The following is a 25,356-nucleotide window of genomic DNA, read 5'->3' as shown; positions in this document are numbered from 1 at the left end:
TTAACACCTCTCTGATTAGATTAGGGGTGGAGCAGCTGGGGACTACACGGAGTTGAACAAAGGCCTGTCCTGGACTCAGGCAAATGTTATATTGGGGGCGTCGTAAAATAGCTTCCTCTTGGGAGAAACTGGGGGGCCGCTGTGCCTCTGTGAACAAGCTGGCTTGAGGGAAGTGGATAAACCAGTTAATCCACCATGTGATGTGGGAAGCCTCACCCCTTTTTGACCAGAGCATAATTTTAAAAAGATAGATAACTCATAGTGCGGACTTGTCAGAATTATATAAGTAATATCATTATTTTTGTTATTTTTCTGTGAACATTTTGAGAGGCGTTAAACCCTGTGGTGTATTCTGGGGGGTTGCTAGCGGAAAATAGGGTCTCACTCCAAATGTATGCATGTTAAAAATCTGACACTTCATCAATTAATATCCATACTCCTTGCGCACATGTGTGTAATTTTGGGTAAATGTCCGATATTGCAAAACCATTTAAAAAGCACAAAATGTTGTCATTTTTGAATGCAAGCCCCCAGGAAGATCAGAGGCGGACAAGCATGGACCATAAGGAATATATAATGTGCACATGTAATTTCAACAAATTGTATATCTGGGAAAGATGTATTTGAATCAAATATAGATTTGTGGGCAAACTGACCAGGGGAGGATCCTCTGACCCATAAACAGACCTCATCATGATGACATTCCATTTCCTTCCCCCAATCATGGTAGAGGGGAGAATTGGGCCAATGACAAGTAGAGAGGCGCAGGCTTAGCTAGGCCCAGGCACACACCCATTTTCAAAACCCATAAAAAGAGACTGCTGGGACAGGTAGAGACATTCAATTCCATTTGCTGCGGAGCATGTTGACTGACGACTTCACATCCAGAGATCCAACACTTAGACTTCCAAGCTAAACAGAGACTACAGAACTTTGAACCAAGAAGGCCCACTGCAAGCAAAAGTATTTGTCAGCAGGCCTCAAAATCATTTGCAAACTATTCCACAGCCGGGCGAGCTGTCTGAATTCTTTTGCCAAGAACTCTTGCCAGTACCCAGAAAGCAGTGTTACATCCAGAATCCACTTGATCCGGACCGGAAAGCAGAGCAGTATCCAGAACCAGAGGCCGCTGAATCCAGAGAGGCTAGACCAGCAGAGCAGAGCTGACCCAGATCGCTGTGAGCAGAACCGGTGCCTGATTAACCCGCCGAGCAGACAGAACCGCAGCCGGATGTGTTGACCAGATCCGTGACGAGGCCTAGTTCAAATTTATATTGTGAGTACCTAGCAGAACTGTGCAGAACCAATCTTAGTTAAAATAATCTAATCCAAACTATTTTAACCTAAGTAGAACAGCCTCCTAGAAATCGTGTCATCTGTCATTTGTAAAGCTGCACAACTGTCGCCTGTCAATTCTGAAGCTGCAAGCTGTCACCTGTCATTTTGGGTTTTACTTTAAATCCGAAAATCTACCTTTATTAAATCGTCCGTATCTCTGGAACCGTTTGTGCTAGGAACGTGGTTTAACTTTCCTCTGAAAGCTTAGAATCTAAGTCAAGATATCACCTGGTCAGTTAGAACAAGGTCAATGGGTTAAATCCCCGCATCACTGCAAGCAATATATACGCATCGTTAGCATGCCTGATTATAAGTGTGAGGTATATAGCTCCTATAGAATTGAAATTTGATGTGTGGCTTCAATCATTTACAGCATCGGATTATGATTGCTATTTTCTGAACATTCTAATATCTGGTTGAACATATATATACAAGTTCTTCTGTGCGCAGTGACAGTCTTCTAATAGTTTTCAAGTTATGATTGAGCTATCCTGACTAAAGTGTTTTCTTTTGAAGAAGGATGATGTGCTAACAATTGATCGACCTTTCAGAAATTAACTTGTGTTTTGAGGAAAAAACTTTTGTTTTGCCAATCAAGGGACTATGGAAAATGAACAGTTATTTTGATTTATGAACAAGCCTTTGGAAGAGAGATATTCACTTTGCCAAGTAGAATGATATATTGTGTGGAAAATACCTTTTGTGCTATGTTGAATGGAACTTAGTTATTGCACAGAAATGTCTTGAACATGTACTTTGCTCAAGGTATTGCTGAATTGACCCTAGTCACAAGGAGTACTTTCTAAAGCTTTTGAGTTTGAATTGACATGTGATTTTGTGGAACTTAAAACAGCCAAACAATCCTTGTATAATATTGTTGTGTGTATTAATGTGATGCTCAGATACTTTTTGTACTCTAGGTAATTTTTCTTTAGTCTTATTTTGCTAGGCAGGGACATCCTTGTTAGGCTAGAGAAAGATAGGCGTTTGTCTCCCCCACCCTTTGTATTTAATAAAATGGCATCTTGTGAGGAAACACTACCTTTTGAATCCATCTCACATTTCTGACCCCTCACAATAGTCTGGATCCTACTGCCAACACTGGCAACATGGCTAGGAGCTCCCTTGCTGGCTTTAGCATAATAGTGTTGCCTCACAGAGAGTAAGGCTTTTTCCACACTCCTGGTTGGAAGAAGGTTCAATTGGCCTGTGGCCTGCCTATACACTTTCCTGGGGGGTTTGCCAAGTTCCTTTTCCTACAGACCTCTACCTGAGACTCAAGTTGGGCTTCCAGAGCCTTCATTTATTTTCCCCTCGCAGCTTTGATAGCGATGAGCTCCCCACTCATAGTCTCCTTAAAGGCATCCCACCTAGTACTCTCACTTGTGCCTTCTAAATTGTTTGAGTCAAAGAATCGGGCTATCTTATCTTCCAGATCCTTTCTTATAATTGGGTCCCTTATTAAGTTTTCTGGTGTCCTCCACCCCCACATACCACAAGTATATTTAGGGAAGTAAAGTTCCATGGTGACCACAGCTTGATTGGCTATGCCTATCCGGCCCACCTCAATGCCTTTGATCGCATCTAATCGGGGTGCTGAGACCCACACATAATGTATGTGAGACTGAGCTTGTCAGATCTTTCCTGTAGGGATTTGGGGACAACCCCTCCCTTGTGCCAATCCCCAGAGGAGCTCCTATCCTACCAGGTTCAAGTCCCCATCATTATTATATTACCTATATGCCTATGCCTATGACACAGGGTCCTCAAGAATACCTCATGGCCCGTGCTAGTGATGTCAATCGGTGCCACTGTGTAGTGCTTTTGCCTAAGGCCCCTCTCACCATAATATATTGCCCCCGCGCTTGTCTGCTTTGGAACCAGTGATCCTTAAGTTGCTGACATCTCTGAAGGCTAGCACCGCCCCTCCCCCCCCAGTCTTGGTGGGGCCTGACTTTTGGAAAGCCTGGGAAAAACCTTTAAGTCTAAGCCTACCCTGATCCCTTCGCAGCAGGTGGATTTCTTGAAGGGCCAACACATCCGGTTGGACCGATTTAGTAAACAGCTCTAGTTCTTTCCTCTTCAGATGGGAGTTGAAGCCCCTAATGTTCTGAGTCATCCACTTAAACATGTGAGAACCTGTATTCATTGCACCTTCATGCCAAGAACCTTTGTGGGAGAGCCTTAGCTTCCCCCATAACTCTGCAGAGCCCCCCCAAGACACTGCTGTCTCGTTAATTCCCCATACCCATTCAACAATCTCTCCCGACCCCCTTCGCCCCAGACTCAAATCACTGGGACACCCGCCCCTCTCACAACCCCCCACCCCCACCCACCCACATGGGCAAAAACGCCTTTCTGGTATACAAGATGGGATGACACATGTTTGCTCTAGGACCCCTACAGCCTATGTCAATTCCACTATCCACCACCCCCTAATGCTTATAAAGGACACCATATATGTTACCCTTTATGACAGTGGTGTCTGTCACTTTGGAAGACTCCTCAACGGATTCCCCTCATGCTCTTGGTGTGGGCGCGCAAGGTGGAGGCCTCTTCCTCCTGCGGTTCTCCACCATCAACCATTCCCAGGGCCTGTGTTTGTTGAGAGGTGGGGGATGCTGGCTCTCCTGTCAAGGTCCCAATCAATCTGTAGTAGAGAACTCCCCTCGTGGAAGGAGGTGTTGCGTCGTTGTCAGCCCTCCCAATCAAACACCAATCAAAAGATACATTTCTATTTATAAAGAATGTTCCTTTTATTCAATTCTCCGACCACTGGGCCCCTTAGCCTACTATTCAGCAGTGTGCTCCACGCCACTGGTTGGTGCAGTTGGATCTGGGACCAACAAAAAAGCTCTTGGGCCTCGCAGCATGGAGAACTTCTTCCTTCTGTGAATACTGCGTACAAGCTACAAGGACGCCCCTTGATCTCCGGTTTGCCTGTTCGGTGGACTCGGTCCAGACCCACTTTGTCTGGTGTTATTTCTCCCAGGATGTCTGCACACAATGCCTGAACCTGCGACTGGTCGGTGAGCTCCTCCGGCTAATTTTGTATACGAATGTAAACCCTCTCTGACCTATTCTCCAGGTCCTCCATTTGTAATTCTAGTTTCTTCGTAGCCGGGTTCAGCCTTTCAATTGCTTTGCTATGTTCCCTAGTCTGTCTGAACCTCCTGTGGGCCCCTTTAAAGAAGGTCCGTTCTTTCCTCCATTGGCCAACTTCTTGTTTCATCTCGACCATTGCCGCGTTGAGGTCTGATCGTATAAGCTGGAATTAGTCTTGAAATGCCTTTGTGAGGGAGGACTGTAACTCTCTCAGGTCATTATGAAGATGCGAGTCTCCGGTCTGCATTGAAGGTCGGGGAGAGTTTGAGTGCACGATTTGACCCGTGGACAGTTCCAGCACGTCGACAGCCATCGGCTTCAGGTTCCATTTTCCTGGTAACTGCAGCAGTTCTTTTGAACAAACATCTTGTGAGGTGCGTCACCAGCACCACTCATAGGTCTATTGTGACCCGATCCTCTGGGATTGAAGTATCAAGTGCATTCTTCTGCAAAAACAGGATCCCTAATCTGAAGGCTGCCAAATCTTCATGACAGCGGTGTCAGTTCTGTACAAATACACGCCACGGATTGACTCTTGTTGGTGTTTTCAAGAAAATATATCACTATCTCCTGATGAAGACGTAACACAAACAACGTTAAAACGTCGAAACCGGTAGAGAAATTGTGGATAAGGCTATTTGTGAAGATCTTCCATTCTTTGCCTATCCGAACTGCTGACCACCCACAAGAATCACTGTGGTCATGCCGTTTGTTGTTTTTCACAAAATATTTTTGGTACAATAATTGGATTGTGAATGAATTGTGATATTTCTTATGTGTTTTTATCTTGTACTTATTGATGCTGTGTACGAATGGGCTGATGTATGTTGTATGGCTGAGGACAAATGTGTGAATGATTCAAGAGTATGAATTTTATGGAATTATGATGTGTTTTTAAACAATTTTGCTGCTATGTTAAATAAATAATTGCTTGAGTGCAAAATAAAATTGTGATTAAACTCACACAATAATAAATGTATTAGGTTTAATAAAATCCTTAATACGAGAATTTCAAACTGTAGCCTCTGGATGTTCTTTCTGAGACTACATTATGAAGATCCTGCTAAGAGGTTCTCCGAAAGCTGCTGCTGAGGGTTCCCCGGACCCTGTCATCATCGTCACTGTGTTATTTGGCGTCCTCTGGGCCCCATATAGTACGTAGGGCTCCTGGCAGGTCCCGTGTGTCAGAGGTATATTTCTGGAACTTGGGGCGACCTTTGAACAGACAGGATCCCCGATTTGGGGCTTGGGCTGCTTCGTTAGTCAGGGTCTGGATTCAGCCGGCAGGGCTCCAGTGGATCGCCTCCACCGTCGTCTTAGTCAGCAATGGTACCTCCTACCCCTAGATCTCTGAAGGGGCTGTTTTGAGCCCCTTCTCTGCCAGTACAGGGCTCCCCAAGGCCAGTACTCGCAACCAAAGGTACTGGTATTCTCCTCAATTCCCCTGGACCAGAGGAATAAATGTGTTCCACTCCTACCGTAGGCAGGCACGCTCTCCAGCCATTCAGTGCAAGCATGTGATTGAAATGCTACGGGGAACTCCAAACGCCCAAACACATGCAATACAAAGCCTGAAAGTTGTTGCTGGGAGTCGGCCTCTTTATAGAGCTTCTCTGTGGCTGGCCTCTGCACTCAAATCCCGTAATCCTGGTCGCCCCGATCGGCATGTTTCTGTATGTAGTTGCATCTTTGATGGAAATGGTTTAGTTTCCAAAATAAAGAATAAAGACTTTCCAGGACTTTTAGAGACTTTAATTATTGTTGATTGATTACACACTTCTTACAAAGCTGTATCTACGTATAACTGTAATGAGCTTTGCCTGTTGCCTTACCTATATAAAGATTATATTTTTCTAAGAATACATTGTATGGAGCATCTTTTATTGTGTGTGTATTTATCAAAGTGTTTGCTGTACCTCTTGATGACCTAGCTCACCACCTGAGAGTTAGGCCTGACTCCTTTGGCTACCTACCCTTGGAGAGAGGATTTCAAAAGGAAACTCTGTGAACCAAGTGAGATGGATACACCTGCACCCTGGAAACGGTGTCTAAGGAAAATCCTCCAAACACCCAAAACATGTCAATCAATTTTTGACTCCTTCAAACCTATTTGAAAATAGTATTATGGATATTTCAAAATATTATGAGATTCTGGTCCAAACTCGCACTGTCTATTATGGCCAGAGCATACATTGCTAAAATGATCATCCTCCCAAGGTTCCTATACCATTTTCAAAATGTACACTGCTATATCAAAGCGACCTTTTTTCGCATGATAGAGATACTACTCCTGGAGTTCCTATGGGGAATGACTCGACATAAACTATCACTAACCACACTGACTGTGCCCTATAGGGAAGGAGGCATACAACTGCCAGACCTAGAAAAATATCACCTAGCAACGCAACTCAGTCATGTTGCCCGTTGGCTTTCAGATGAGGTCACCATTGAGGTGGAACTATTGCAATACTTGGTCGCCCCGGCGAACCTAAAAGAAATTCTGTGGGTTCCTCTGGGTTGCTTGGAAAGTATCCCCATGATTGTAACATTAGGCAGAAGGGTATGGCATAGGACCAAAGTATTGCTCCGCCTTGAACACCCCTGTTCACCTGAAGTCCCAATTGTTGTTAATGTGGGCAAGGGGAGCATGAACATAGTGACAGCAAGGTTCTGGGAGAGATGGGGTATATACACATGGGAGAACCTGTATGAAGAAGGGGTCTTCCGAGAATTTGATTCGCTACACATGAAGGAAGGCTTACCAGAAGGGCAATTTCTGTGGTATGGGAGAGCCAAGCATGTAGCCAAAGGTAGATGGTAGAAATGGCCAGAGGAGCCAGCAGCAAACCCGTTGCTGGCTGTAATATACAGCCTGTGGGACGGGTGGAAACCGGTTTCCAGGCTATATGTACAGCTGATTGACAAGCCCAACTCGGGAATAAGTTTTACTGAAAAGGAATGGGAAAGAGTGTTAGCGTACCCCAAGGAGGTCTCTAGGAATCCCAGATTTAGGCTGATTCAGCTAAATGTCCTATACCGTACTTATATGACCCCTCAGAGGGTGGTGGGGTTCAGCAAGCAGGCTCAACCGAAGTGCCCTTGGTGTGGCACGTGTGGGGGGGCGGGTATGTTGCACATGTTTTGGGTATGTGTGAAAGTACAGTGTTTTTGGGCCAAGATCGAGCAAGCCTGTAAGAGCGCCGGCATAACCAAATTTGAATGGTCCCTAAAAGAATGCCTCCTGGGTGCCTATCCTAGATTAAGCAAGTTCAAACATGTTGTAAAACTTATGGACATGGCATGCATCCTAGCTAAGAGAGCTATAGCGATGGCATGGAAGTCCACAGGCGGCCCCCAATACAAGCTGTGGCTCAGGGAATTTGAGCAATGGGCGGAGGGGAAGACTAGGATATGGGCTGAGGGAGTCTCCAGGGCAGATGAGGAGGTGAGTGTGTCGTTTGAGGCCTGGAAAGCTCTACTGTGGGACATGTTCCACCCCTCGGATGATAAACACCCTTGAAAACTTGTTTTGACTAGTACTACTACAATAGCCCAATATGTTAGACAGAATGAAGTGGTCAACCACCTGGCAACACTTGTGGCGAAAAACTGCACATGATGCCCCATACCTCTGTAGAGCACAGTCCAACAGTACTCGAGGAACATATATGAAGACAGTTAATGTTGGTTTTGCTTTTGTTTAAGTTGGATGTTATTTGTTATATTGGAAACGCAAAACGCTGAGTATTGTCAAATGATAATTGCTGATTAATGTAAGTTTATAAATGCAAATAAAAACATTTTAAAATAAATAAATGGATATTTTAAAATATTATGTTCTTTGAGACATTGTATATCAATTTCTCAATACACACACGCACGCATGGAGATGGGCACACACTCTCTCTTGCTTGCGCTCTCATGCAGTCTTTCGCTGGCTCTCGTTTTCTCACACTATCAGTATGAAACACTACAGTAAATTATATAGTATCATGTTCTGACTGGTGAATATTATCCTTTTTTATGTAGAGCAGTCCAAGTCAATTCATTTAGTTGGTGGACGATATTGCCATCAAGTTTACAGAAGCACTTTTTAAAAGCTTGTGAAACTTAATCCAATTTATTGACTCCTAGCGAAACCATCTTGGGTCCTGATGAAGACAAGTGCAAAACAAATGCCTGTTTGATGTTATGCCGGCGATTATTAGCTCACTTTAGTCTGTAGACTGACCTCGCTGTGTCATGTTTATTTTTGATGACACACATTTATTTTACAGACTACCTGTTGAAGGATGCATTGGCAGAAGATTTTTCTGTAACCAGGCCCATCTTAATCTCTTGAAAGAAATGAAGAAGCGTTTGACAGAAATTGCAGACTTTCATCATGCGGCTAGCAAAGCCTACCAAACTGAGGTTTCTGTTGCAGTGGGTTCAAATGAGCAAGAACATCAAACATCTGTTTACAGCACATCTCTGGAAATGCATAAAGAACTTGTGAGGTACAGTATGTCAAAGGGGTTACTATAAATGGGTGATGTCCACCACTCTTTTTTTTTTAGAATGTGGATTATGATTGTTTCTGCTCTTGTTGAATAGATGGATGGATTCAATGTACATAACCACCATGTAAATGTTCATCATAGTATTCTTTCTGGCCATTCCATCCTTCCATATGTGTTCTCATGGTCTGAATCTCTCACTCTCGCACTCTCTCCTGCTCTTAGAATACAATGTTGGGGGCCTTCAAGTCTTTCACTCTTCCTAGAGAAGGTTGTTTGAGACCCTGATACATTTTTTTGTATCAGTTCAAAAGGTTCATCTTAATTTTGGAGTCGCTGGTGTTCTAAACATATTTCTTGGTGACAACCACAGTATTGGTGAGTCCTCCTTGCTCCGTTTTTATTTTTAGTCTTTGGTTTACCCCTTTTGAGTCTCTTGGCTTTCTCTAGATTCACCATCTATTAGCCTGCACAGGAAACCTGACCCTTCAGGCCGCCTAGACACTGTATGCCATTCACCTCCTCGTGAGTTACTCTGCGGGTCATCCCCTGGTGGGCTTTCCAGCCTCTCAAGGCATCTGATTTTGAAGTCTCCTTTTCCCTCCCGTGGGGTATTCTCTGTGTCAGCCCCTCATGGGTTTTCTGGTCTGTCGGGCTGTTAGATTATCAGTTTGCTTTCACCCCCTTATGGTGTATTTTCTGGGTCAGTCCCTTTGTGAGCATCTTCAGTGCCTTACCACCCTCCTCCTGCTTCTGCTGCTTTGGTGTATACCCGTTTTCCTGCAGCGGTGCTCATCGAGGAAGACTGCTTCCCTGGGCGCTGTGGAAACCGTGACTTTGAAGTCATCGTGGTCGGGTCTTCTCCCTCGCTTCCTCCTGTCTGCGATCGATAGGACTTCAGCATCGGGATCACTGGACTTTGGTGGGCTGCTTCATCAGCGACTCTTTTCTCCCTGGTTAGGTGGCTTTGGGCTCTCCGACTTCCACCTAGAATGGCTGCGTGCCGCAGGCCTCTAGTTTCCTCAGCGCACCACATTGACAACGTGGTCCTTACTCTAAGCTCCTCCGGAAAGCAAGGCATTCCTTTCTCTGCGCTGCAGCACAGCCCGCTGCGTTACGCCATCAAACGGACTCTGTTCTTCTTCATGGACCTGAAGCCTTTTCCCCCCTTCATGGAACAAGAGAGGAAACACCATTGGCTGTCTTAATCAGATAGGGGCGCTAACTGAACCGCGTTAGAAACCAAACAAGTGCCCTTTAAAGGGTCCTGCACATTAGGGTACTGCTCCATCCCCATATAATCAATACATGTTTGGGACTCTGAGTAAAAGAGAGATGATGTAGCAACTTAACTTGCCGTTTCCTTATCACCTAAAGTCACCCCAGTGAGACCCTTCTTTCCCTGTTTGAGAAGCCTGAAGGTGTCTCACCCACTGGCCCCCACAGATCTGTCATCCAGGTGGCCAGGACATGGCCATCGCTATTGGATACAGTTCCTGGAGGTGGACCAGTGGGGATCACCTGGATGAGAGGTCTTCAGGGATTAGAAGTGGGACACTGACAGTTGAGACGCGGTACATCCTCCCTTGTAACACCTTTCCCCATCCTACCCTGTAGGTTACTGAGAAGCTCTATCCAGCGTTTACCTGACATGTCCTAACACAGTCAGGCAAATGACAATAACCACGCACACCTGATGGCCCTTCAACTTCCCCACAGGGATTTAAGGCAGAGCATAAGAGCACACTACGAGCAAGGCTGAATGCACAATGAATCGGCAACACTGAACCGGCAGTTCAAACGGAGGAGAAAGGCGGCGAGACCTGGAGGGACGACGAAGGGGGAAACTGCCCTTGCCCTTTTCACTTCAGCCTCCTGCATTGATAACAGAGGCAGGGAGGCATGCTGGCTACCGTGGTTCCGCCCTCGACTCCGGAGGCAAGGCAAGCCAGTGGACTCAGCGCAATCAGTGAGTCGGAGGAAGCGGATTTCAAAGCAAACTGTATTTAATACAAGGTTGCAATTGGCAACATTTGATTAACGCAAGAACTTGAGAACAAAGAGCTTGTGTATGTTTTGAACGTATGAGAAAGCCCAAGGAAAGGGCAGCTGCAGAGTGGTCAGGTGCAACAAGAGTGCTCATTTGAAGGACCCTCGCTGGCCCCTTTTCATTTTTTTGAACCTTCAAGTTCTAGAAGGCCCTAGAAAAAGGGCAGCTTGAGGAGTCGGAGCGGTCTTACAAGGGTCACGTCAAATCCCTTGTGCACTGGAAGGTCTCTGACCCATTGCCAAAAGAAAGCTAGGGGAAGTGAGACCCCGCTTTCTGAAGAGAATGTTTGATGAACTGAGGCAAGTGTGAACCCGACAGAGGGATGCTGAGTGAAAGCTAGGACAGGGGAACCTAGCTTTTTCTGATGAGATGAATAAACCATGAACTGTTTGAAAGATGGCGAAGTCAACCCAACGCAGGGAGTCCAAGAAGAAAACGAAGACAAATAAAATCCTGTATCGTGATAAAGCAGAGTGAACTGTGAAATTGGCAAATGTGAACCTGGCGGAGGGATGCCTGTGAGTTGGGGTGAAGAGTAATACACCCGTGAACACTGTGTTGACAAGAGTAAACCCGGTCGAGGGTTGTCCGCAGTGGGAAGTTATTTGAATGGACATTTAAGGCTCTTGAATATTGTGAACTGCATTGTATGAAAGGCCGTAGTGAGCCCGATGGAGGGAGACCCAAGTTGCATGAAGGATCCAAGCCCAACGGAGGGAGATCCAAGGGGCGAAGAGCAATCGCCCAAGGTGCAAGATTACCGAAGGAACTTTTGCTTGTTGTGTTCAACCAGCAGGCCTTCTAAGGCAAGAGGCTTTGTAGTAAAGAGACTTTGCCCCTGGAGGTCCTGGTGTTGTCGAACTTGAATTGTGAACGTCGTGCTGGAGAGGCCCAAGAGTGTGCTGTGCTCAGAAGTCCTGTCTTGTCCCGTGCCAAAAACGTGGGGAAGGAAGATCCAGCAATCCTGAGTTATCATTTTGTGAACACTTCTTTCTTTTCTGGTGAACATTTTGTAAACGTAGTGGTAAGGATTGGCAATAGTTTTATTTTTTTAGTATAGGCCCTTTTAATTTGACAAGACGCCACTAGGACTGCCTTATTACTATTGAATGGTTGTAGCTTGCTCCCATCTTAGATTTAGATTTAAATTAGGTGTTTCTCTCACCCATTATAAAGTTCAATAAGCACCCTTGAACTATGATCACTTGTTTCTTTCTTTACTTTTGCCACTAAGTTCCTTACACCTGTCCCCTAGGGGGTGCTAAGCGTAGCAAGTTCACCTCCCTACTCCCAAAGGGGGTGGTTCCCCTGTGGGAGAAGGAACACATTCCCTAGATTTGTCATACAGTTTTGCTGCATGAAACAATGTAAATGGAAGTCCAGGGTGAAACCTTTCCTTGTGAGCAGTAGGCAATTGGAATTCGCCGCAGGCAACCACATCCCAAACAACGTTTGTGAACTACATTTTCACTCTCCGTGTTTAGTGGTCATATTGGTTTCCCAGTCTGTATAAAGAACCCAAGTCAAAGTCCATTTGATTTTTGTACTGAGGCACAGAACCGTGAAGGAGCTCTGCTTCCTTACTCAACTTGAGTCAGCATATGTAGGTAGACTTGTGTGAAAATATTAGGCCTTGTGAGATAAGTAGTTGCTGTTGTCAGTTTTGTGACATGATATTGTTTCTTTATTGAATTAGTTATCAGAGAACCGAGTAAGTGTTCAGGAAAGCACTTCTAAATCTGTGCAACACCTGTATTGGTGTCATGCAAAGAAATTAACTTTCTTTTTTTGATAAGGCATGTTTATTGCCATTTTTCCATTAACAATAGTACAAGAAAAACCTTCAACAACCCTCCCTCCCATCTCTCCCCCCACATCTAGAACTAAAAAAAACTAGAACCCTTTGGCTGTCAGGATTCATAAGTATACATATTCGACAGAGGACTTCTACAATATATCCAAATGTTTTACATTTTGCGGACATATTGGATACCGAAAATCACTGCGTAGGTATGAAAGGACAATACCCCAATCCTGTCTAAATTTCACATACTCCCCCTGCATGTTATGTCCCCCATTCCATCGCTAAAATGTGCCAGACCTTTGTCAACCATTCATGTTCCGTTCCACTATGACAGCTGCCAATATTCGAATCATGCAAGCTTTAAATTGCGATGTGCCTTGTGGCGCTGTTTTTTTATCCCAGATGCCCAACAACCTGGTCTCTAACCCCAAAGTTAAATTCGCTTTTAACACTTTGTTGATGCAAGATTTCAAATGTTTCCAAAAAGGTTGAACAATTGGACAAGTCCACCAAATGTAGGCCCAGTCTCCCCTGCCCATGCACACCCTCCAACTCTCAGCTGACACATCCGGGAACATCTTCTGTATTCTCACTGAAACACACTCACATTGAAACATGACTTTTTACCAGGTTGTACACAATTGAATAGATCTAGGCAGTTTGGGGATATTACAGAGAAATTCCCATTCCTTCTGTGCAACCTTACGGCCCAGCAGCCCTTCCCATTTGCTCATATAGGGTTAAGTTCCGCTCCCTGTTTTTTCAGAAATTTTATGTAATGCTGAAAGCAAATGTTTATTTCTGGTTTGAGTAGTAATGTACCTTTCATACAATATCAGTTGTCTATTTGCAGGTCATATATTATTTGGGTGTGATACCCAGTGATGTAGCTGGTAATAACGAAGTCTATCCCCTTTCCTTAGGTCAAAGTTTTGTTTACACTATTCGAAGGACATAACCTCTTGCTCGTGCATGATATCTCTCAACTGCATACTCCGTCTCCTTCCAGTGGTTAAAGGAGTTCCCACCATTCCCGGGAAAACTGTGGATTGCGAAATAAGCTTATAAATGGGTCCAGGATGGGCGATATCTCTTTGTTTTTCAATAGGTCATCCCATGCATATTCCAACAATGCTGTGATTTGAGACGCATGAATGCTTCCTAGGCTGTCTGTTTTTGTGAGCCCCAGACCCTCTGTTAATGGGTAGCCCACCACCGCCCTCTCGATATAGACCCACAGATTATTGTCATCACACTTAAACCAATGCTTGATCACCCTCAATAGTGCAGCTTGGAACTAATGGTGGAAATTCGGGCCTGCCATGCCCCCCTTAGCTCTCATAGCTATTATTCAATACAGGGCCATCCTTGGTTGTTTATTGTCCAAAAGGAACGTAAATAGGGGCTTATTTAATGCTCTAAAAAAGGTTTAGGAAGAGGTATTGGCAATGCCTTAAAAAGTAAAGGAACCTCGGGAGGGTCACCACTTTGAGGCCACCCTGCCCATCGATGGTCTACAATACTGTAGAACAATGGATTGACGCGAATTGGATGTGCATCAATGGCAAAAAAATAGAACCTATGGTTTCTGGCTTGCACGCAGCCAGAATGAAGTTACCAGCAACATAGAGTTCATTTCTGATAAAAGACATTCAAATACAAATCCTGAGTAAGGTCAAAACCCTTGTAATGATGCTTGAACCCTCCTTGGGGACTGAGGCCCAAGCTCAATATATAAAAAAAAATGTGCATGCCATCTTAGATTGTTAAAAGCCATTGGGCCATATTTATTGGAAGATAACTGTGCCACCATTGCAAGGGCCACCATACTCTTGCACCTTGATTACGGCAATGCACTCATCCTAGGATCAAATAATCAATGCCTCCACAGCTATTGGGTTGTTCAGAACAATTAATTGAGGATCATCAAACAATAAACGAGAACCCAGCATATCAACGAATCCAGAAGGGAGCTACACTGGTTAAAAATCGAAGACAGGGTTCACTTTAAGGCTCTTTAACTGACAAGGGTGAACAGTTTCACTTCACAACAATAGAAACAAAAAACGAAAAGATACTAATATATACAACAAAAGATAACTTATCACACCTTGGAAATTCGAAAGTGTGGCATGGCAATGCCACGTTTAAAGCATGTCCTCACCCGTTTGCGCAGTTTTATAGTGTGTACGGCACGATAAACCAGACACTTATACCGCTAGTATATTTATTAATGCCAAATAAAATGGAAGAACTATACAGATCTATATTTGGGAAACTGAACGAAGCAATTCCGGATTACAAACCTAAAACCATGGTGATGGACTTCGAACAAGGACAAATCAAAGCATTCAAATCAGTATACGCAGTCACAAACATCCAGGGATGTTTTTTCCACTTTTGCCAGGCCATTTGGCGAAAAATTCAAAAACTGGGCCTCCAAACCAAATATATCAGAAACAGCGAATTCCAATACAGCATTAAACAGTTATTTGCATTGGCATTTGTAAAGGGGGAACAGGTGATTGAATGTTACGAAAAATGTATTGACACAGAGTACTACAAAGTAAATGAAGAACATTTTAAAGATTTACTGGACTACATTGAAAACACCTGGGTAGGGCAACTGACACGCAATGGAACAAGGAGACATGCAAAATATGCAATTTCAATATGGAACTGCTACCTAGCAGTCAAAGAAGAAAGAGCAAGAACGAACAGGCTAGAGGGATGGCACAACAGAATAAATAAACAATTTAACACAAGCAACACAACTCTCTGGCATTTTTTAAAGCACTTAAAGATGGAACAATCGGCCCAAGAATTTAAAATAGCACAAACATTTCGCTAGAACATACCCATACAAAAAAAAAGTACAGAGATTATGAGGAACGTGTACTAACTATAGTAAACCGATTTGAAACAATGGATTCTATTAGCTATTTAGAAGCACTGGCATATAACCTAAAATGTTAAAGAAAAGGAAAAACTCACCAAAAAAGTCCCGTTTCGCCAGAATTATCCACGCCAAGTAATCCAAAATACAGAATCCGATCGAAGAAGTAGAATCCAACATCCAAAAGAAAAACCGGAATCCATCCAGTTTTGCAAAAACAATCCAAGATTCGGCCAAGTAAAAAAACATAATCCAATCCATGATGCAGAATCCAAAATCCAAGGAAGAAACCGAAATCCGCTGAAAAAAAGCCAATTTTGTCCAAAAAAAAAGAGAATGCACGATTCGAGCATGAAAAAATCCAAAAACCAATCCAAGTTCCAGTCCCAAAAGAGAAAAATGCGATCCGAAGAAAAATAAACATCCAAAAAAACTGGAGAGCTCCAGACCACCCAACCGATGCAAAGAAAAGAACTTACAAAATGGCGTCCACGTACGCATTAAGAACACGTCATACGTTAGACAAGATTAGCATACAAATGGACAAAAACAAAAATAATACGAAAATAATACAAGATCCCCCGTGACACAACTGTACTATCCCCCTCTCGTGTATGTTTTTGTAAAAACTGTTGTGTACACCATGTGTAAACACGCCTGAGACCACGTTTTGTCCCAGGCGCACCCCTTTCCAACTGTAGGTCCTTCCTACATCATTTCTGAATGTGCCTTTATGTGAAGTTTTGACCTCTATCTCTGAGGTCGACACTGACATGTGTTACCACTGAATACAATCACCCTTGTCCGTTGTGCTCTAAAAACATTTGTGCTTATCGAAGGTACTGTAAAGTAACTATTGAGTCACCAAAAAATGTTCCATGTTGTTTTGAAATAAATATCAACATTCAGAACGACAAATCGCCTGTAGATTGTCTGTCAAAATCAAATGTTCGGCATCCTCCACCAGAAACCAACTAATCTAACCCTGACAGGATGAACATATGCTACATAGTGATCTTTAAGCATTCTTGTAGAAAACTTGGATTAGTCTCTAACTCCTTCCACGAAGTAGAACAAATCAAACCTTGGTGTGGCTTCCAGTTAGCACCCTGATGAGGGAGATGGGTCTTGATTCAATCTGCTTGGGTAGTAGTGTTTGGTTGATCACTGCGACAAGGGATACGATTCCCATTGCTCTTTACTTGAGCAGTGGTATTGGACTGACCACTGTGACAAGGGAGATGACTCCCGATGCACTCTGGCTTCTGCGTTTGGCTTCCTGGACCTCTAGCGGTCTTCCCCCTGTTCCCGTTACCCTGTTCTCTATTGGGTCAGGGCTCCGGTTCTTCCAGGGATCACAGGTTCCTTCTTCTGCAATTTTAGGCACCTGCGTGGCTCCGCTGAATGTTCCAGCTGGTGGGCTCTGCACTGTTTCCTGAACCTCATGGTCCACCTTCCTCACCTCGATTGCCGGCCAGTTGGGTCCTGGGATGTTCTGGCAGTGTTCTGTTCTTTGCATCCTCCGCCTGGAGAAACAGCTTCTCCGTGTCTCTGGTCCTTCCAGGTTTGTGTCTCCCAAGCAGGATTTGCCTGCTGCTAGTTTCTGTGATGAGACCGATTTAGTCTGTTCTTGCTTTCTCATAATGTCAACACCATCTTGGAAAGTCTATTTGGCACTCTTCACGCCTACAGTGAGCCACCTCATTGCAGTACTTGGCTGGCTTTGCATTTGACTCCTCATGTTCTTCTTTGTCCCAGTATAATCTACATTTGTCACAATCCTGGCTTTACAATAACACATTGTTCTACTATCAATGGTGAGAAAAAAGGGTGACCATGAGGGTAGGGGGTTCTGTGACAGGGCTGCAGGGAGGCTTTTTCCCTGGTGGATGTCCTTATCCCCAGGAGGGGAGTCCCCTCCTATGAGGTCGTCCCGCATGTTATCTCCCCTAGGGGGGCTATTGGGTAGCGGCCTCACCTCTCTAGCCTTATAGGAAAGGGCTCTCCTCGAGAAGGGACAAGACATGGTGAATCGTCACATAGCATGGACATACTTTCTTACATGGGCATAACAGTATTACTGGCATCATGTGCAAAGCCCAGCATGCATAATTATCCTTCTTTCTAATGGATTTCTTACTCCCACAGAATGTTCAGTGCCTGCTATTTTTGGAAACGTTTTCTGCCACTTGGGTGTGTATCAGGGCTCTGCGTTGCTCTGTTGTGTGCTGTGAGAAACCTGAGGGCATCCTCGCACCTATTCCCCTTGGATCCTCTTATCAGGTAGCCAGGGAAAGGCCATCGCTTTTGGATCCTCACACTGGGCGTGGAGATGTGAGGGAGGATCACCTGGGTGGAGGGTCCTTGGGGATTGGGGAGACATTGTGTTCCCCTTCCTTGTAATAACCAACCTTGCCCTCCCCCTGCCTTTATAGGATGTTGCCAATCCCTTCTTTTGTTTCCGCTTATTCATACCACTCTAGTTATGGGATGAGGAAGAGGTGTTTAGGACTAACATGTCATTACACCACTATGGTACTGAGACGAGGAAGATGCCTCGCTGTTCGGGTCAGGCATGTCCAGAAAACACCATTAACTATGGTCAGGCAAATGGGCTTAAGGACTCACACCTGCAGCCTGTTAAGTTATTGCAGGTGCATAAAAGGTGGAGCCGACAATCAGATGGGTTCGACCAACAGGCGAGAAGCGAGCCGGGTGTGTGGGGCTTAACAGGAGACACATCCTGACAAGGAGGAGGTTGCCGATGAGGGTCCTGCCTGGAGGCCAGGACGCTGGAAAATATCCAGGAGAGACTGCAACGCTGAGGCCCGGGCAGGCCGTGAGAGGGTCACAGCTGTTAGAGCCTCCCTGGTCGGGTGTCCACAGCAGAGCTGTGGGCGAGTGGAGCTGCCAGTAACCCACAGAGAGATTTCCAAATTGCAGGCGCTATTCGCAACACTGCAAAGACGTGGACGCGGATCAGAGAGCGAGGAAAGAAGATGCCCACAGGAGCCGCCAGGGACCAGTGAATGAATTCAAGAGAACACACTCGTAGCGGGCCGCTCCTGGGGCAAATGTAATTGCCGGATGAACGAAAAAAGATGTGCAAGTGAACCCACAGAGAGGGGTTATACAAGCAAGTTGAACTATAAGAGAAAGCCTTGTGAAGTGAGAACTATTGAATGCTGAACTTTGATGAGCCTATGAATAGAAAGCAAGCATGTTTGAAGCACACTTAATAAATACAGAAAGGCAATGAACCAATTATATGAAATAAAGTGAAAAGCAATGAATGAACATTACTGAAGAGTGTGAAAGTGATGGGGTGGCACCACAGAGTGAATTGGATGGAAAAACAGTGTGCCAAAGCCAACAAACTGGCAAGGAGAATGCCACATTGTGGCAAAGCCAAGAGGCTGGCATGGAGAAACCAAAGTCAAGGTGAACCAAAACACAAGGGCAGGGACAGAAAACCCTGTGTGGGCAAGAAAGCCCAGGTTATCAGTTGCATGACCTGTAATGCCTACAACTGCGCCTAGAACAAGGATACCCTGTTTGTAAAACTAAGGAAACATACAGACACTTATGAAAGAGACTGCTCAAGTGAAAGCAGAAGAGAACAATCTCTGTAAATAATCAAGGAATCAGAAGGAGTGTAAAGTTGACCTGGTACTGGTTTTGAATATTAAGAGACTAAATGTGAGCTGGCAAGCTGGACTACATGGGGTACGTGTACTGCCTTGGGGAGGACCACAACATGGAGGATTGCAGTTTCTGCAAGTACATGCACTGAAAGACCCTCAGGGAGCAAGCTGCAAAACTCTTTACATCTTTCCTCAAAGCTGTAAAGTATACGACTTTCAAGTCTTCGAGTTCAGGGCCAAAGAAGACAACCAGAACATTTACCAATCATCGAGGACAAGAAGAAGAAAAAAGAAATATAGAAAGAGATCCCACTCTCCCAGGGACTCTTCCAGGCATCTTCCTTCTTCAGGTTGCAGAGTCATCACTTGTGCCTCATGGATATCTTGGTGGAATGACCTACATCTGGCATATCATTCCCTACTAAGTCGTCAACACCATAAGATTGTGAGGCTTTTCATCAGTAGATACTTGATTTGGCTTGACAGCAGCAGCCACAGGGCCTACTGCTGATTGTGAAGCAGGCAGAGGCACGTTCCTGGATTGCAAATCCATGTCTTCTGGATCTATTCCTGCTCTGCCTTTGGCTGCTGAAGACTCAGTCTGCTCCTTTGTTTTTAGAGCCATCAGCTCTGGGGCCTCTATGGATTACACTCCTCTTTTAAGGGGGTCTTGTTAGGCAGAAACCTGTGCAGTTCCCTCTGGGACCACTGCATAAGATTTAGGACTACAGGTGTTGGCAGTAAACCCACAGATTGTACCACACAGATTCACTGTGGTAGCTGTGGCTGAGCAGTCAGACTTCCCTCAAGAAGAGTTAGGCAGTATATAGAGGATACATAATAGGTACAGAGGCACAGTAGTGCAAGCAAACACTGACCAGAGCTAGGTGTAAAAGTATATACTTATTTATTTCAAAGGCACACTCATAAATTACACCAGCACAGAAAAAGGTAAGTAAGTCAAAACACAGTCACTATTACTTATATGTACATCCCTAGTTATTTGTTGGACAAGTCTAAGTTAACACCACTTATTTCCAAACAGAGGTGAGCGCTTAACGTTAGATGGCACTCCAACAAGTTATTAAAAAAGGGAGGGAAAAGGCAGAAGTAATGAAAGCAGCAAGGTAAAACACTTTTCACATAAGGTTAGAAAGGCAGTCAATTGTGGAACAAAGAGAATTGGTTCGGGGCCCGCTTTAGAGAGAGCCAGGCGAAAATATGCCCAAGATCACACAATGTCACAAGTCTTTGCAGGTGAGTAGAAAAGGTTTTACTACGTTTAGAAAAGTTTAGTTAGGGTGTCCCAGGCTTACCCAGGTTCGAGAGCCGAGGGCTAAATCTACCCCGTACAATCAGTAGCAAGGGAAGCCGGGCGGAACACAGTACCTTTAAAAGTGGAAAGGATCCTCCAGCGGTGGCAGTTGTTCCTGGTAGTGGGTGCAAGTCGCGGCGTCGTCCAGAGGAAGAGGTGATCTCAACGTGGAGGAAAGCTGAAGGTCGTTGCACTACCAGGGATGAGGCCAGCCGTGGAGTTTTCTGGTCACAAAGGATTTTACCCCTCTTTCGCGGTTGAGGTAAAAAGTGGTATCCCGGTTGCCGGAGTGCTTGGCACAGGCAAGGCGGCCACGAGATGCTTCGGGACGGCAAAAAGAAGGCAGCAACTGGTTGTCCCCACTAGTTAAGGGAAGAAGACTCTCCAGCGGGAGATCTCCTCTGTCGTCGGAAAAAGTGGTGAGACGGTTCCGCAGGGCTCCACCGGTGGTGTCGTCTTGGCAGGTTGGTTCAGCTTCTCCCTCTTCGGCTTCTTAGGTCCTGTGGCAACTTCTGAAGAACCAGTCCCAAAAACCCTGCTTTTATGCAGCAAACCCCCATTCATACAGCCTAGCTGTCACTCAAACATGCTAAGTGGTGAGCGGGGTGGCTCACCACTTGGGCCAATCACACCAGAGTGCGACTTGAGTTGGCAAGGCAACTCAGTCCAGGGTGCCTAAACCCCCTCCCACACCCCCTGTGGTACCCAGACAGAATGGCACCACTTTGGAGGACTTCTGTGCAGAAGCCCGCCAAAAGGGGAACAAAGGCTCGACCCGGGTTCAGGGTTACTGAAGCGAACCTAGACGCCATTTTGGCGGCGAGTTCTGGCAAAAAATCCCAACCGGTGAATTTATATTAAATAAATAAACCGGCGGTATCTTTAACATTGCACCAAAAAGTGGTGCATTAAAAACAATGGGAAATCCCATTGGGAAATATTCTGTTGGAATATTTCCGTGGTATCCACTGCCACCAGCCAGAACTCGGCGAGGGGGGACGGGACAGTACCCACTCGACAACAGACCCAGGGGCAATCTAATTGCCCCTACAAGTACTTCCACAGTATGATGGTTTGTACTGGTTAAGTTCCTAAGTTAAGACTAGTAAAGTCAATGGTGACTTTACAGACCCAGGGAGACAGTAGTCAGTCCCAGGGTGTGGAGTCTATGTTTGGGGGTCTCTATGACACCCCTGTGTTACTGCACTGAGGGTGCTGTGTAACACACATTCAAAAACCAATGATAGCCTATGGGGAAAAAATACCCCATAGCCCAGAAGCACATAGTCACAGAAACACTCTCAAGTCATGCCCAAGAGTGAGGGTAAAAGAGTCTCACTCTTGGCAGGAGAAAAAGATAAATCCCAAAAATCCAGCAAAGCTGCTGGGGGACTCACTAGGTTAGGAAATTCAGCCTAAACAGAGCATTCTCCCTAACAGGTCTCTCAAAGATTAATGAGCTCTTTGATGAGGAGAGAGTGTTTCTCCCTTGTGGCCTTGAACTACTTTGCTTCAGTGTGTCGGAGGACTTAACTAAGAAGTTCTGTGATGAGAAAGATGATCTACTGGATTTGGCTACAGCCCTACAAGAGTCTATTGGTGCAGACACTTCTCCAGAGCTGGATATCGTTCCACCACCATTGTCTGGTAAATCCCACTGTTCATTTCAGAGGGCCTTTGCCACGTCTGTGGAGACTTTGGGTTTGTTTGCTTCTACTAAGCCAAGAGTGCAGTGTGACAAGATGGACATTTTGGACGAAGGTCCTCCACGGAGACCCTTAGGCGTTGCTCTTGTTTTTGTAGCGTGGAAAAAACCTGCGTTGGTCCATGCAGTGAATCTTAACCTTACTAAAAGTCATTGAAAGCCCCCTTGGAACGTGGTTTTCTCTACACATTCCTCGTCAGAGAGATTGATTGTGCAGGCTGCAACATCAGGATTGGAAACCATGCCATTGTCAATCGAAGTATTGCCTTGAGGGCAGTGAACGCTACTTGTGCATTGCCAAAATAAAGCTTTGGCATATTGAGTGTAATCTCCATGGCAGCTGAAAACTTGCCTACCGACTGTGAAGGGGAGTTTCAACTCTCTGAATTGCCATGATGAGGATCACACATTTATTTGTATTTTTTATTTTTTTATTTATTTGAATTTATAAAGCACACAGTGGCCCTGGGGCATCGTGGCGCTGTTACAGGATATTTGCTTAGGCAAACAGCCGTTTACATGGTGTACTACAGTGGTATGGCATTGGTACAATGGTGAGGTACATAGGTAATGGCAGCAGTATGTATGCATTCATATTCATTAGGCATACAGAAGCTAATTGAAAAGTAGAGTTTTCACGGCCTTGCAGAACACAGTGTGGGATGTCTCTTTCCTGAGAGCGGGTGGTAGTGCGTTCCAGTTCTTTGGTTCTAGGACAACAAAACTCAAGCCTCCTGCTTCGGATCTTTTAAAGGTTGGGACTGTGAGCTGGTTGCAGTGCTGGGCCCGCTTAGGTCTGTTAGATGATGCCCGGTGAATGGATTCTGATGAGTAGGGGAGATGCTGTGTTTGAAAGGCAAGAGTGTGTGATAGAGAGGGTTTTAAAGAGAATGCACTCTTTAACTGGGAGCAAATGGGCGTTTGCCTGGCCTGGGAGATGTGCTCGCTCTTGGGGATGCTGAAGGCCACTCTGAGGGCGTAGTTGTGTGATGTTTGGAGTTTCTTCATGTTTTTGGATGACATGCCTAGAAACGGGACGTTGCAGTAGTCCAATCTTGCGCCCACGGTGGCTCTGGCTATGGACAGGCAGTTTTTGGAGGAGAGGTAGGGTTTGACGGCGTTTATGATCTTTGTTGTTAGTGCTGCTGATGAGGCGATGGCGCTCACTTGCCGTGACATCGAGAGAGTGGAATCTATGTATACTCCTAGAGTTTTGGCTGTCGCAGAGGTGGTGATAGTAGTATTGTCCATATTGAATGATGTGTATTTACTATCAAGTTTGTTGAGGACTTGTTTATGATAGGTTATTTATAACGCGCTTAATACCTAGCGGTTCTAAGCGTGGACCCAGGCATCGAACCTGTGGTGCTTCGTTATGTCTTGCTTCCAAGGCGAGCACGTTGCCCCTGAGCTATCCTCCCGAGACTTACCAGCAGTATTTCTGTCTTGTCTCTATTGAGACATAAACCATTAGCCACCATCCAAGCCTGGATGAGGGCATAGGTCTTGTTGAGTGTGACTGCATCTTGTTTGTATGACCCGGTAAGTGGGAGTAGCACCTGTGTATCACCGGCGTAGTTCGTATATGCTATGCCGTGATCGTCAAGGTCATTGAAAAGTGGGAGTGTAAAAATGTTGTAAAGTGTGAGTGAGGTGCAAGATCCCTGAGAGACTCCGCAGTGGATGGGGGTGGGGGTAGCGCATGCCTGGTCAGAGAATACTGTCATGAGTCTACCTTCCAAGAAGTAGGTGACCCAGGACATGGCTTGCTGGGAAAAATGGCCCGCATCCTTGAAGTGTCTACAGGGAGTCTTGTGATCTATAAGATCGAAGGTTGCAGGCAGGTCTAAGAGCAGGTGCAATGCTGGTTTCACTTTATCTATGTTTTGCTGTATCTTCATTTTTAGATCTAGTAGGGCAGTCTTGGTGCCGTGGCGTGGCAGGAAGCCCGATACCCTCTTACCTTGGATGCTGTTGTCTTCCAGGAAGTGTTGAATCTGGAGGAATGCCGCCTTGTCTAATATCTTAAGCATAAAGGGGACGGTGGTTAGAGGTCTGTAGTTGTTTGGTAGGTCAGGATCAAGGGAGGTTGTTTTAGAAGCTAGCGAACTAGGATTCTTTTAGGGAGGGTGGGACGATGCCTAAGGAGAGTGAAGCATTCATAAAGGCTGTGAGAAGCAGGGCTAAAGGTTCTGCCCAGTCTTTGATGAGTGCCGAGAGGCAGATGTCCCCCTTACAGGAGGAGGGTTTGATGCTCTTCATGATGGCTAAGACTTCAGTTTCGGTTACTTGTCTGAAGGAGAAGGATTTTAGGTCTTTGTTGTCCGGGTGCTGGGCTGATGCTGGGGGGGGTGTTATTTTTCAGCAGGGCGTTGAGGTGGGCTTTTATTTTTTCCTGGAGGGTGTTTATTTTTTGTAGCATGGCCGTTTGTATGTTATTGCGCCATGTATCATCTTTCACAGTTTCCTGAGTGTTGGTTGGTGGGGAGGCAAGTATCTTGTAGATAGCGAACAGTTCCTTAGACTCAGAGTTAGCATTAGAAATTCTAGAGTTGTAGGATGAGGATTTGGCTAGGGTGATTTCTTTTTTGTAGCAGGAGGCAAGTGTTTTGCAGGCATCAGCGTGGTGTGTGGAGGCCATGTTTTCCAAGTGGTAAGTGCTACTCGCTTCAGGGATCTTAGGGCTAGTAGCTCTTGCGTGAACCATGAGTAAGTGTGTCCTAGTTTTTGCTTTTTTCATAGTTAGTGGTGCAATGGCGTCTATGGTGGTTTAGATGGTAATGTTGTATGTGTGTACCAGTGCTACAGGGTCAGTGGAGAAGGGGAGCCTTAGGACTGATGCTGCCTCTAGTAGGGAGAGGATCCTTTATTTTGTGAGGAGCCTGGATGATATGGCCAGAGCTGGGGGTACAGGTTTGAATGGCTTGGACATGGTTTGGGTGGGGATGTGGAAGTGCATGAGGTGGTAGTCAGTCCATGGGTAGGGGGTGATGGAACTGA

The 25,356-nt window shown here is 45.3% G+C and overlaps 1 protein-coding gene across 1 annotated transcript in view; it reads left to right on the top strand.

The window, feature by feature from the left end:
* The window catches only part of EPG5 (ectopic P-granules 5 autophagy tethering factor), a 2,517,217-nt gene that overhangs the window by 1,288,501 nt on the left and 1,203,360 nt on the right, over positions 1 to 25,356 (top strand). Inside the window, exon 23 of the mRNA XM_069626898.1 lies at positions 8,721 to 8,942. Within this exon, the coding sequence (XP_069482999.1) occupies positions 8,721 to 8,942 (222 nt within the window). The remainder of the gene's footprint in view (positions 1 to 8,720; positions 8,943 to 25,356) is intronic.

Source organism: Ambystoma mexicanum, chromosome 6p, assembly GCF_040938575.1.
Source record: "Ambystoma mexicanum isolate Mex_15411 chromosome 6p, UKY_AmexF1_1, whole genome shotgun sequence".
NCBI lineage: Eukaryota > Metazoa > Chordata > Amphibia > Caudata > Ambystomatidae > Ambystoma > Ambystoma mexicanum.
The sequence above is the reverse complement of the archived record's forward strand: the minus strand, read 5'-3'. Positions and strand labels throughout refer to the sequence as shown.